This window comes from Micromys minutus (assembly GCF_963924665.1).
Source record: "Micromys minutus genome assembly, chromosome: 15".
Lineage (NCBI taxonomy): Eukaryota > Metazoa > Chordata > Mammalia > Rodentia > Muridae > Micromys > Micromys minutus.
The window spans coordinates 17,634,901-17,649,839 of NC_137984.1; the positions used below are offsets into that span (position 1 = coordinate 17,634,901).

The following is a 14,939-nucleotide window of genomic DNA, read 5'->3' on the forward strand; positions in this document are numbered from 1 at the left end:
TCCTCTGTATCACTTTGGGTCTCTCAGAGCCTCTGAGGAGGCATCCATATATCAGGTTATCACCAGTAAGCACTACTTGGCAACAGCAATAGTGCTTGGATTTGTTGGGTACATATGGGGTGTATCCCCAGGTGAAGCAGTCTCTGGATGATCTTTTCTGCAATCCCTGCTCCTCTATTTGTCCCTTTACTTCCTCCCATGACCGTTTTGTTCTTCCTTCTAAGAAAGACTGAGGTATCCACTTTCTGGCCTTCCTTCTCTTTGAGGTTCATCTTAGTTTCAGTATTTTTGCATGTAAGATACGTCTTCATTAATTCCTGTCAAATAAGATTTTGACTAACCTACTATTTGTTAAGTATGAACGATATTCAACAGGTGTGAAAACCGAGTTTAGTTTTTAAAATTGTTTTTATTTATTTACATTCCAAATGTTGCGCCCCTTCCTGGTACTCTCTCCAAAAGTTCTTTACCCTATTCCTCCTTCCCTTTGTCTCTGAGAGGGTGCCCTCCACCCTACCCCCACCCACCTCACTTACCCAAGTTGTTGGAATTTTTAATCTTGATTCTCAGGTTTGCAAGTAAAAATGTGGGAACACATTTTCTTCTCTCATATCTGTGATCTGAATTTGTATCTGTAGTTTCCTCTATTACTAAAGTACAAGATGCTGCCAGTGTCCCAATACAATTATTGGAGAACAAAAACAATGTAATTGTGTAAAGAACGCTATTTAAAAGCAGGTAAGGCAAGAGTGGGGGGGTGACCGGGTGGGGAGGGGGGCGGTCTACTGACTTCACTTTCAAGGCTTCTGTCTGTGCAGAAAAGGCTTTGGAGAGAACTGAAGATCAGACTTCAAAAACTTCCCGGGATGAGCCTTACAATACTTGCACCTGATTTGGGTGCAAAAGAGACACCAGGGACTTGAGAGCACCAGGCCAGACTGCTGGTTAGGCCTAAGTTGGGACTAAAGACCTTCTAGGGGGAACCCCACTGCCCCGCCCCTCCGCGGAGAGTGCGTTACTAGGCAACGCCGCGAGGCGTCACTTCCTGCCATTTAAACTCAGGCCCACCCTCGCGGTCCTGGCCGCTCGCGTGAGTCCACGCGCTCAGTGGTGCGGCGCTGTCTGTGGTGCCGCGCGCGAGCTTCGCGGCTCCGGGGACTGGGGGACACGAAGGGCGCCGCGGGCCGGGAGCGGAGTCCGCGCACCTCCTCTGCCGGCGGCCGAGCGGCTCTGGGCCAGCGGACCGCAGGGCCGCGGCGGTGATGGCGGCGGCGGAGTCCGCGAGCTCTGCTCAGCCCACGCCGCAGGCCCAGGCCCAGCCGCCGCCGCCGCATGGGGCGCCATCCTCGCAGCCGTCCGCGGCGCTCGCAGGGGGCAGCAGCCGGCACGAGAAGAGCCTGGGGTTGCTCACCACCAAATTCGTGTCGTTGCTGCAGGAGGCGCAGGACGGCGTCCTGGATCTGAAAGCGGTGAGCGGGGACGGGGATGGGGAGGAGCTGGGCCCACCGCCCACACGCCGGCGGACACTCGGCACCGGGAGATGCCCTGGGCGTGGAGGGACCGGGATGGACGCGGGGCCCCCACCGACTGGCCACCCGCGCGATCCTGGCCACAAAGAAGCGCCCCGAGCGCCCAGGAATCCGCGCTCTGCTCTGGGTTCACTTAGGGTTGGTTTACTGTTGGAAACTGATGTCTTAGTGGACCGCTCTGCAGGACTTCATTCCTGTTTTGAAGAACTTTACTTTCTTTCATGCCAGTTCTTCGGATTGCAAGAGGAAAAGAGAAAACTTAACACACCTCCGCTAAAATAGTAGTTTTTAGAACGGGGAAATTCTTCATAGTGCATACCTAGGAAAAGATTGGATTTATCGAGTGAATTTGGAATCTTTCTACTTTCTAGACCTGAGATTTGCGGTCACGCGGAGAGGGGTCGTTTTGTGACTTTCAGACTAAGTTGTGGAATTACTTAGTAAACTTTATCTGGTTTTATAAGGATGGTTGCTTAGTTCTTTGCTACGAATCGGACTTTTTTTTTTTTTTTTTTTTTTTTTTCAAACAACGAAGTGCATTTAAAGCTGTTTAGTCATAGTGATTTAACCGTTCCTGGCAAGACTTGGAAGGATTCCACAGCGCAGGGAGGGGGAAACAGTATGGGATCGTGCGAATTAAAATTCAGCCAGTACTCGGAGGTTCAGAAAGAGCCAATACTTTAAAAATAAATAAAATTGCTAGTTTATAATCACAGAGGATAGCCTCTTATGACTCCTCTACCTGGCTAAGTCCTCACAACACTTAGAGACTGAGTATCATAGCTGATCTTCCTGGCTTGAAGCTATTACCATCCTCAAGACCATGGCCAAGGCATTAGAAGTCAGAGCTTGAGAAGCCTGCCTTCCAGAACTCTCCTGATGAGTGTCCTGTTGGTGGCCCAGTAGAAGAAGCTGGCTTGTTGCCACTTGGATGTAGATGCCAGTTTGTGCCCGTTCTTATTTGGAAAAGTCATTCCTGGGACTTTTTTTCCACTTTTGAAAATTCCTCATATTCCCACCATCCCCGATCTCTTTCTCTTATAAAAGGGCTTTAATGGGCATCTCTACTGTACTCAAATTGTAATGGAGGCAAATGGTATGGTTTCCAGTTTCACTGGCATTAATGAGCTCAGCGGAGAAACACCTGATGTTACAAAACACTCATTGAAATCTGTTCAAAGTTAAATTTCAGTTGTAGTGGATGAATGCATATAAAAAAAAAATCCGAGAATTTTGGGACTTTCCTGGTAGAAGTGGGGCTTGATGGTTTGTCCTGAAACATGCTCAAACCCCAGAAGACGATGAACTCTGCCCTTCTAGATTTGGTTGTTGGGCTTATTTCACATGTGTGGCAGCAGGCTCTGCCACTGAACGCAGAAGTCTAATATTCAAGAGTGTTTGTTTCTGCTCTATGGATCTGTCCTAAAGAGTCAAAGATTTCTGTAGTAATAAGTAAATAACTACTTAAAACAACAGGTAATGCCATACAGAGACCCGTGTACCATTCTTTTTGCTAGGTAGAAAAATATTTTACATATACATACTTTTACCTTTCATATATATAAATACATATAAAACCGATGTATAAAAATGACTTACACTGAAGTATTCCTAGTATGTTTCTCTTAGTACATCATTGTGAGATATTAACACATTCTAACAATACATGTTAAAGATGGTCCTACTTAAAATGAATTTCTCCGTGGAAATTTTGAAACATGCACTTTATCTTTTTTAAATAGAGAGTCTTTAATCTTTGTGAAACTCACATATAAGAAATATACTAATTTTCTCATCAGATACCCTGAGCCATAAAATATTCAAGACTGTAGGTAGTAAGCCTAATATCCCCACCGGAATGTGCGCCCGATACACCTAACTTAGGAAAATTCTGGGTTAGGTCTGCCAAGTGAGATTGAACCTGTGAAGCTGGACTGTCACTTTCTGTGCTGTACTGCCTTTAAGAGCTAGTAAGTTCTTGAAAATAAACAAGTTTTGCTGTGTCTCTGTTCTTTATGGACTCCCTTTTCTGTAAAGAAAGGTGCATGATTTTACTCCGGTGGGGTGGAAACGTGTGAGCCGATGGGCGTCTCTGAGGAGGGAAGAGCGCTGATAGCTCATTCAGTAGACACAGATTAAACTAGTCTTTATTTTTCTGTAGCTTAATCACTGAACTGTTAAGGAGTGTGAGTGTCTGTTGCTCTGAAAATTCCTGTTCTGTTCACTTTCCAGGTGAGTTCCCACGTTTCATTGGCCATTTTACTGCCACCTTGAACTTTGCAAGCAGAGTCTGGATTGTGTATGTTGTGTTATTATTAAGTTGCAAATTACCGGAATGACACCTGAGTATCTTCTCAGATCCAGACACATATATAACAAATGACTAATTGATAAACACCTAGAAGAGACATAATTCAGCCTCAGGCCTTTAGTAGGTCACAAGGTTTTTGAGGTAATTGGCATAAGGAGGGATGTGTGGAGCACAGCGCAAGCTTTCGATTGCTTTAGGATTCTCAGGCCAGGCCAGCTCCTGGGTCTATACCTGTGGAATTGAAAGTGGGTTCTGGAGCGGGTGTTTGTGTTATCCATCCTCATGTCAGCGTTATTCAAATAATCAAAGGCCAGGCAACTCAAATGTCTTTCAGTGGGTAATCAAATGAGGTGCAGTGAGTAATTCTTCTGTTTTTTAGAATGAAAAGTTCTGTCAAGTACAGCAGAAATGACCCTTGAGGATGTTATACTGAATAAACAGACAAATGGTATAGAACTCTTTCTTAAACTTTTTGTGTATGTCTGCACTACATATGGCCGTGGAGGCTGCAGAGGCCGTAAGATGGCATCAGATGCCCTCGATTGGAGTTACAGGTGGTTAAGAGCTGCCATATGTATACTGGGAATGGAATCTAGGTCCTCTGGAAGAGCAGCCAGTATTCTTAAACTGCTGATCCCCCTCTTCATCTCCTACTGTATGATTCTTATTTGAATAATTTAAGATTGCCTGACTTCTTAGAGACAAAGCAGGAGAGAATCTGTCAGGAGATATGGCAGTATAGAATGAAAGTTGATTAATGGGGTTACAGGCTGAATTACGCTCACTTCTTGGTGCTCTCCCAATTCCCATTTATTAAAACAGAACTGAATTTTAGAATTTAAAGAAGTCTGAGTTAAATGACAGTATCAGGATGTGCCCTAATTAAATTTGATTGGCGCCCCTATGATATCAAGTTAGGATAGAGACAGCAGAGAATTTCACACATAGATCATGTGAGAGCTCAACAATAGGGAAAATGGGAGATGAGGGAGAGCAGGTGTCAGATAAGGGGATAATGACAGATGTCACAGTGAAAGTTTTCTTTATATGCCAGTCAACATAATTATATAAAAGGATTTTCAAACTATACTATTGTGGATATAGGCAAACAATCTCTAGAGATTTCAGTTTGTAGATTTCAGAGGATTGCTGTGATTTTTCTAGTTAAATAAACACTCTATCAAATATTGTTTTCTCTCCTTTGACTCTTCATTGGTGACCTGTATAAGAAAAATCAAAATGAACTTTCTGGTAACCATCTGTAAAACTGTGTACTTCAGAGTACATGAAGTACAGTAGCAGCAGAGTAAGCACACAGGGTATGTTTAGGTGCAGTTTCTTTGCAGTACAGCATTGATAACAGATGGAAACACTGAGTAAATGATGCTGCTTTAGGAAGAGCCCTTAGTGTCAGCAATTCCTTAGTACTTCATTTCCTTGTTGATTTATGGCCCCTATAGACCCATTAAAAGCAAAGTGCCCTCTCCCAGGAATTTTCTCTTGCTCTCAGCCTAAGTACTGTTGTTTCTTCACCAGTTTATAACATTTTAACATCTCCAGTGTAGTGACCTTTCCTTTCCCCTCTTTCTGTGCTTGTGTACTCTCGCATCCTCCCGTGCTTGCGTGCCTGTGTAGCGTGTGCGCACGCACGCACAGCCTGCTCAAGGGCTCAAGGTAGGGAGTTGTACATGTTTGGTAAGTACTGGCACTAGTCTTTGGAATATTCCTTCTTTTTAAAGATTTATTCAGTTTTCTTTTTTTCTTTTTAAACGTCTGCTTATTTGTACTGTGGCTTCGCCTCGTGTCTGGCATTGAGTGCACCTGCATTGAGTGCCCGTGGAAATGAAAAGAGGTGGCTGGATTCCCTGGAGCTGATACAAAGGAAATGTCTGCTCTATTTTGTCTACTAATATAACTGTATCTGCACTTAGCCCAGTACTGGACCGTTACCAATACACCCTCTGGTTCCTAACAATCCCAATTACTGTCCTTCCTTCCTTCTCTGTTATTACCTCTGTTTGTCAAATTGGCCCTATCAACATACAAGTTGAAATAGCACCTAGCCTTAAAAGAAAAAACCAAAACAAACAGACAAACAAAAACTTATTGGAGACCAGACAACTCCTGTAGTTAAGGCCTCCTATCTCTGTTGCTTGTTGCAGCAAGTCACTTGAAAGACATGGTCTATACTACCTTTTCCTTCTAGTCATCAAGTTTCTCTGTGAGATCCCCCTCCTTCTGACAAAATAGTTGTGTTCAGGGGAATCGATGATCTCTGAGACTTGCCTCACTTCCGTACATACAAGTTCATCCTTACACACCCTTCCTCTGGTTGCATTCTTCGTGCATGCACGACGCCTTGTGTCAGGGTGCTCTTCATTTCTCACACTTTGTTCCCATGCTAGTGGATCTTGTGGATTCCACCTGCTCCTCAGATGTCTGCCACCTGAGGACAATCCACATGATATCTAGCTGTGCCTCCCTTATAGCACTGGCCTCTCTTCCGTGACCTCTTGTGTCCAGTGATCTCCTTTTGGCTATTACAGTCTCTGAGGTTAAGTTCCTGACTTCCACCACTTCAATATTGTGTTACTCTAACCATCTCTACACTTCTAAGGAAAAACTATCAAGTTTTCTGAAAGTGTTGCCAGAACCACCGCTATGTTACAGATTTTTATTTCTTACTAATTTAATGCTGTTGGGATGGAATAATTCATCCATGCTTTATTATGAAATTATAAAATAGAGATTCTTATTAAATAGATTTATGAGTTGTATATATAATTCTGAACCCCCCCCCCATTCCTAAATTACCAAAATGCCCAGATATATAATAAGGCTGTCATCTTTTGATGAGATTCTTCTGAAGGGAGAAACAGAAAGTGACAAAGTCTTTAATAGCTCTTCCTCAGCTCAGCACATAAATTGACAATTGCTTCTGTATTCTCTTATTTTTGTGGGCCTTATGTTATGGCCTGTTTTGTTCTTCTCTCCAGCATCTACTAGTGTTTAGGTGGAGTAATTCCTCTGGTACTCTGGAAGGTGAAATATATCTAGCTCTTGTTCTGACGACACTGACTGGGTCGGATTTGGGATTAAACTCATGTTGTGACTTTCACGGTCACCACTCTCCTTGATTTTAAAATGCAGACATGTTGACTATGCTTTCTTTGTTCTCTTTGCCCTAACCAGGCTGCAGATACTTTGGCTGTGAGGCAAAAGCGAAGAATTTATGATATCACCAACGTCTTAGAGGGAATTGATCTAATAGAAAAGAAATCAAAGAACAGTATTCAGTGGAAGTAAGTCACAAACCTTACTCAAACACTATACCTGATAGAAATCAAACTTCCAACTTTGCCTTCTCCCAACTGTTCAGTTTTAGTCCTGTAGTCACACCAGACCTGTGTTCCCTGGGACAGACCTCTCTGGCCCTATCCATCATGTGCTGGATGGTATGTTCTCTCCCTCCACTCTTTCATGTATTAGTTACGATATAGTTGCTTCCTTATGACAAATACTTTGTTTTTAGAAGTATTTCCTTTGGCCTTAGTCTTTTTCCTTTGTTAGACTTCTGCCCAATACCAGAAGGTATAGTTAACTTTACCAGCATCTCAGTGTACATTGGGAGAATTTTTAATTTAACTATTAGCACTGATATGAGTTATTTATTATTATGTCCATTGGTATTTTACCTGCATGCATATCTGTGTGAGGGTGCCGGATTTTCTGTTGGACAGTTGTAAGCTGGCATGTGGGTGCTGGAATGGAACCTGTGTCCTCTGGAACTGTGTTCTCTTAACTGCTGGGACATTTCTATAAACCCTTGTTAGTAAAATTTCCAAGCAAGTGTGTTTAGAGCTTTGGTGTTTAAATTTTGTAAGGATTAATGCTTGATTTTCAGAAGAGTATAAACTCATTTTGATTAAGCTATATGTCAGTTATATTGCTACAAAAATTAAGTGATATTAAATGGGTGTCTGATCCTGTGGGTATTTATTCTCATGTTTTTAAGGGGTGTAGGTGCTGGCTGTAATACTAAAGAAGTTATAGATAGATTAAGATGCCTTAAAGCTGAAATTGAAGATCTAGAATTGAAGGAAAGAGAACTTGACCAGCAGAAGTTGTGGCTACAGCAAAGCATCAGAAATGTGATGGAAGACTCCCTTAACACCAGATATCCTTCTGAGTAGGTGACGTGGATGAGCGTGTGCAGTGCTTCTTCAGTCTCAGGGAGTTACCAATGAATGTAGCATTTCATCATTTTAAGTTGTGTGTACTAACATTCTGTATTGTAACGAGGAGAGAGAGATACGCACTTTCAGTGTACCAACAGACAGGACGCAGTATTGTAGCTTAGCACAGAGGTCTGCGAATATTATTGGCTATTTTAAGGTTTCTTAAATAATTAAATTCAGTTCTGAGGTAATAAGAACTGAGCAGCTTGCAGTTTTGAAAAATTAATTTGAGTTAAAAAGAATATTACAAATTTATAGTCCATGCAGCTTCTGCCTAATATTATCCCAAGAATTGTTACTGTGATTTGGTCAGTGTGCTCTTTACACATCTTAGAGACCTTGGAGATTTCTTTTGTGTGCTTGTTTACCTGTACTTTATGTTTTGTTGAATTTTCAAGACAGTTTTTCCATGATGCCCTGGCCGTCCTGGACGTTACTATGTAGACCAGGCTGAACTTGAACTCCTGCCTCTGTCTCCCAAATGCTGGATTAATTAATGCATGTGCCACCCCCTGGCTGATTACTCCCTGTAATTTTTTGGAAATTTTACAGTTTATCTTTACTCACCTCACAGAAATATTTCGTAAGGTATACAATGCATTCATGTTGTCTTGTTAATTTTGTGTGGGGTCAGAGCACCATACTCAGTGTTAGACTGCTGGGGATGTTCAAGCTGTGTTCTATGGAACCCGGAGATTCAGAAGCCACTGAAGTGATCTGGGATTTGTTGTCCTGCTGTATAACTTTGTAAGACTTTGGCCATACCTAAGTCACTTGATTTAGCCAGTTCTTAGAGATGGCAAGGGCTCATCTGGGAGCAGAATTGTAGTAGACTATTCAGTCCTGAATCATACCAACCTCCATCTGATCCAAGATGCAGTAACCCTGTGCCGTCCTCATCCCAGGAGCAGGCAGCCTGAGATCCTACAGTAAAGAGTTGGTCATTATTATTCAAAGTAGCCACTTGTGAAATGTTTCTCCTTGCTTTTTATATGAAAACCCTAGCAAAGGCTCTGGACTAATACTTTCTCCTGTGTTCTAATCACACCATTCTGTTTCCCATGTGGCTTGTGACACTTGTCTCTAGGAGCTATGAGCCTCTTTTTGTAGCCATTTATTTAATTCAAATAAAAGATAAGTAGTTACCCAAGAAAATTGAGCCTATATGGCTCTTTTCCACCAGAGTTGATGGCCTTTCCCATCCATTTTCTGTGTATACCCCTCCTTCGTGTGTGTGTGCGTGTGTGTGTGTGTGTGTGTGTGTGTGTGTGTGTGTGTGTGTGTGTGTATGCACGCACACACACATGTAACCATTTTCCATCATAGCCCAGAAGTACTCAGAACCAGAATGGCTACTTAAAGAGTTCTATCTTGTTTCTTTGCCCATGTTGCAGCACTTTTCTTTCTTTTTATTTGGATATCTTATGTATTTACATTTCATGTTATCCCCTCTCCCATCCCCACTTCCCCTGCTTCTATGAAGATGCGCCCATTCCCACCTCATCTCCTTGACATTCCTCTACACTAGGGAAATGAGCCTTCACGGGACCAAGGGCCTGTCCTCCTACTGTTGCCAGACAATGGCATCCTCTGCTACATATGTGGCTGGAGCCATGGGTCCCTCCATGTGTATTCATTGTTTGGTGATTTAGTCCCTGGGAGCTCTGGGGAGTCTGGTTGGTTTATATTGTTGTTCTGCCAGAGCCTCACTGATACAGAAGAGGATGCTTGCAGCTAACCATCAGATTGAACACGGGCTCCCCAATGAAGGAGTTAGAAAAAGGACTGAAGGAGCTGAGGGGCTTTTCATTCATTGGATTTCAGTTTGACATTTAGTTATAGTAAGTTAAAAATGTTCCTTAACTCTTATGACAGTACATTTTCTTATGTAACTCACGAAGACATCTGCAATTGCTTTAATGGTAAGCCTATCTTTTAATCTTTTTATTTTTATTTTTGGTTATTTTGACCAGGCTAGCCTCTAGTTCAGAGATTTGCATCCTAGGATTAAAGACATGGACCACCTGCTATATTCTTTGAACAACATATAGATGCTCACAATTCCCTATACACACAGCCTGTCAGTGTTTTCAGGAGTTGAGAATATTTTTGCCTTTCTTTGCAGAGGTGTGCTGACAGGCTACTTGGTTTCTTTTTACGGCATTGGCAGGGCAACCAGTGGAGGTGGAACAAATCAGTAGGATTTAGCCTTTTGAAGGCCACAGTCAGTAACAAGACTTAAGCATGACGAAACATTAAGTATTGTCATGAAACTGTACAGTAGGTAGTAGTCACGGGTGAAGCCCACTGAGCAAAGTCAGGTGATATTTTATATCTTTTTCCTAGTCCTGCTCCAGCTTCTGCGTCCCACATTTACTACTTGAAATGACAATGTGATGTATTAACTAAAGTGAAGGACACTACATCCAAATTTTTTAAATAAAACTCTATGCTTTGTGTATATTATACATGTTTTCTAAAAGGATAGCATGTGTATTGCCCACCCAGAGTAATCAGTTGGCCAAGTTTTCGTTTCAAATACCAACTGAATTTCAGTGTAAAGACTGTTGGAAATACAAATGGCCTTGTGCTATTTTAACAGCATGGTTTTTATGCATTTTAATAGTTTGGAGAAAGCTTTATAAATATGAAATTGCATAAAAGCTCTGTAATATATGGCTTCAAAATAAGTTTGCTTTAGGGCAACCTGTTACTCTATCATACCCAGTCTCTAGTGTCCTTTTGTTTAAATGTTCGACTGCTTTAAGAGACATTATATGAGACAAAAAGGGTGTATAGTCTCAGAATATACAGAACACCAAGTAAAAGAAAATAAGGAGCTGAAAATTTCAGTGAGGATAGCAGCTAATTCTGAGACTGTGAGTCTTTATGAGCAGATATGCCTTGATTTAATGTGCAGGGTGTAGCTGGGAGGTTGATGTTATGGCCTTTATTTTATTGCATCTGACACCATCTGGCCTAGGTTTCTGGTTGTATTTTTAAGACAGGGTTTCAGGTTGGCCTCAAACTCTGGGTAGCCAAGGATGACCTTCTGGTCCCCCATTCCCCTTTGCACTAGAATTACAGACATGTGCCATGACCATGACCTTAACATGACTCACCTGATGTTGGGGATAGAGCCCAACTGAAGGCGTTTTTAGTAGGCTGGCACTCTACCAAATGAACTACACCTCGACCCTGCGTGTCTTTCTGTATTTTTAGATAAATTCCCAAGCAGCCCATAGTGCCCTAGAACTCACTGTTTAGCAAACGTTAACCTGGGATTCTTAATTCTCCTGCCTTCACCTCCCAAGTGCTGAAATTAAAAACATGCACCACCTAACCTGATAGCCTGGGACTAAATCTACACTTCTGATTTTAGATCTCCCATCCCTACAACATCTCTTATGATCTACAGCATTCTTACAGTTGTTAAGTATTTATTTATTTTGCCAGGTGATACACTGTTGGCCATTCAGGCACCTTCTGGTACACAGCTGGAAGTACCTATTCCAGAAATGGTATGTAGCATAGCTGTTATACAAGTGGAAAAAAGACAGACTTTTTGAGTTAAACAAGAACTACTCGTATGAACATTTGAGTTATTGCTGTTAAGATATATCTAAAAACATGGATATCTGAATTTGAACATCTTCAATACTTAGGTAAATCTGTACTTCCCTTCTCCCCTAATCTGAAGTTTTTGGGAATTTACATTATTATTTGTTAAAGCCTCAAATTATCTTTTTGAAAAAAAAAATTATGTAGGAAATCAAGTCAGTTGCCTTTTGCTTGGTGGGTACAAAGGTGTTGGTTTGTGAAATTGTAAATTCTAATAGGATGTTGAGATTACCAGTCGTGGTAGGTTACTTCAGAAATTGGAGTTCATGCTTGTGGAGAAGTTAGAACATTATTGAGCACCCACCAGGTAACACCACAATGAAATGTATAGCAGTGTACCTGTGTAATTGTCCCAGCATGGGAGGGACTGAGCTTTGGAGCCAACCTGGACAACATAGCAGAGGCTATCAAGTAAAGATGAAACGGGGCGGGAAAGAGATAGAAGGAAAGGATGGGACAGGTTAATTGTTTAGAGTTCTACAACTACTTTTTGATAATCACCATTTGAGCAACATTTACTATTTAGGCGCAAGTAACTTACAAACCTTAGGATCCTGTTCTACTTGGTCAGTTTTTCATGTATTGCAGCCAACTGACTTTGTTGTGTGAATTTAGGTGTTATGACTTTGCTTGAATCTTTCAAGTTGGCTAGCCATGATTAATACTTGTTTATACTAATTTCAAAGGGACAGAATGGACAAAAGAAATACCAGATAAATCTGAAGAGTCACTCAGGACCTATCCATGTGCTACTTATAAATAAAGAGTCCAGTTCATCTAAGCCAGTGGTTTTTCCTGTCCCCCCACCTGATGACATCACACAGCTTTCCTCCCAGTCTTCAACTTCAATGACTCCACAGAAATCCACCATGGCTGCTCAAAACCTGCCTGAGCAGCATGTTTCTGAACGAAGCCAGAATTTCCAGCAGACACCAGCTCCAGAAATATCTTCAGGTTGGTAGAAAGCCTTTGGTGTCAAAACTTCACATGAATACTATGTGGAAAAGGTCAGAAAAGCTATTCTGAATTTGTCAGTTCTTATATCTGAGGCAAAATAACTTTACTCCATATTTTACTTTAGTATCCTCTGTAGTCTATATACCTATCACTAGGATAGATATAAGGAAGATTTTAAGGCTTTATTGCTAGACATACACATATGCATATACATACATACACACACACATACATGCATGTATGTGTCTATATATATTACAGAAATATTAAGTTACAATGTTTAAATTATATTTGTTTCAGAGCAAATACAAATGTTACTGCAGATGTTAAAAGCTGAACTACATATAACTTGTAGTTTCCTAATGAGATATACCTCATTGCTTCCACTTTGAAATTTCACAATAATAATTAAGCTAGAAAGATTTTACTTTGACATGAATAGGTTTTTAAGCTTTGTGTTTTCTATGTATATCTTGCTTCTTTCTATAAGTATTTTTATACTATAGCTGAAGAACTGCAGAAGAGAAAGTATAGTCTTTAAGAAAGTACTAATTTCTATTTAATTGAAATATATAAAGCAAACAAACTGTATATGTTTTAGCTGAAACCCAGTTGATACTATGGCTTCCACAGAAAATTTTAAAACAACAAACTTAAGAGAATTGAGGATTTTCTGTATATCATTTAACATAAAGAAAGCTCTTGGGGCCACATTAGACATTTTGAGTATCAGATGAAATGCCAGCTAATAAAGCAGTTAAGATGTGTACAGGGAAAGTAGAAGCTAGAGTTGTACAGTGATGAGCATGGGAGTGGGGACTTGGAAATCACAGGGCAGTCTTTCAGGAGCTTCAGACAGAAAACTAGATGTTGGCAGTAAGAGAAGTTGAGAGAACATTAAGGCTAGAATAGGGTGGATAGGAAAGAGAAATAATAAGCAGATATGAGAAACACTTTTAAGTTTTGCTGTATAAGACACCGATAAAATGGAGAAATGAAGTGTTGAGTCAGATTATATCACACTTGTGACACTAGTTTAAGAAGAGTAGGGAGGCTTTGCCTCTGTATCTTCACTTTGGAAGTTTAAAGTTAATGCCAAGAAAGTAGTAGGTACTCAGGAGGCTTGTCTTTCCATAATGGTCTAGTACTTTTGCTTTTATTCTGCCCATCAAACTAGTAATGTGACTGTCTCTATTGAAATTTAATTGCCTCATTACATTTATTTCCAACAGGATCTATTAGTGGAGATATCATTGATGAGCTGATGTCTTCTGATGGTAAGAAGTTGAAAACTTTCCTACTGGATATACATCACCACTAGAGTTCATACCATGTAACTCAATCTTCTAGAATTTTTATTTACTTGCATTTTAAGAGAAAGAACCCATAAGGAATACTTACCACGTTTATTGAAAACTATTTGCACACTAGATTAGGAATAGCTGATTATATGTCACAACAGTTTGTATGTACTCACCACAGGTAATTTCATGCTACCCACCTGAATCACTGAACTATCACTAACATTAGCCAGGGTGTTTTTTGAAATGTATGAAATAATTAATATAAATCATCTATCTGTAGTATGCTATTTAATAACTTCTCTGGGCTTTTGTGCAAGTTTTAGAAATAAGCTGTGATAAATTGTATGTTAATCATCATAATTCACATGTAGAAACTAACTCTAATAATGAAACTTTTTCCTTTACAGTGTTTCCTCTCTTACGGCTTTCTCCTACCCCAGCAGATGACTACAACTTTAATTTAGATGATAATGAAGGAGTTTGTGATCTGTTTGACGTTCAGATACTAAATTATTAGATTCCATGGAACCTTGGGACTGTTATCTACCTCTAACTGTAACATTTTAGAATTCTTAATAACCTAAGTATTTAAAATTATGAATGTAACACCTTTTTAGTTCACTGATTCTAAAATGTTCTTCCTAACATCTTTTTACTTCACAAAACTTGAAAGGGCTCTGACTGCTTGGGGATAGGGTGGGGGATGATTAACTGTCCACCAGCATGCCTCTCCAGTGATTAGTTTCATTCAGTGCTGAATCTGCAGCTTCCTCCCCTCAGCAGACAGTTACAGCAGGTTTCTGTTAGTCACAAGGAAACATTGTCCAGAAGATCCCTTATTTGCCTGTTTTTACTGCCGCAAACCTGTTTCTGTGTATCCTTCAGACATTCACTGCCATGTATAAAGTGAAGGATGTCGCTGTTGAGTGAACAGATTTGTGAAGTGCCTTCAGTTACAGCACTTTAAGTCTCTCAGTTT

General features: G+C 40.7%; 1 protein-coding gene across 1 annotated transcript; it reads left to right on the forward strand.

The window, feature by feature from the left end:
* Positions 1 to 1,175: 1,175 nt before the first annotated feature.
* E2F5 (E2F transcription factor 5) lies at positions 1,176 to 14,919 on the forward strand. The gene is made up of 8 exons (XM_080929467.1): positions 1,176 to 1,469; positions 7,033 to 7,142; positions 7,856 to 8,029; positions 9,954 to 10,000; positions 11,535 to 11,599; positions 12,386 to 12,653; positions 13,889 to 13,933; positions 14,368 to 14,919. The coding sequence occupies exons 1-8, from the start codon at positions 1,263 to 1,265 to the stop codon at positions 14,475 to 14,477; spliced, it is 1,026 nt and encodes a 341-aa protein (XP_080785593.1). The 5' UTR covers positions 1,176 to 1,262; the 3' UTR covers positions 14,478 to 14,919.
* The last annotated feature ends 20 nt before the right edge of the window (positions 14,920 to 14,939 follow it).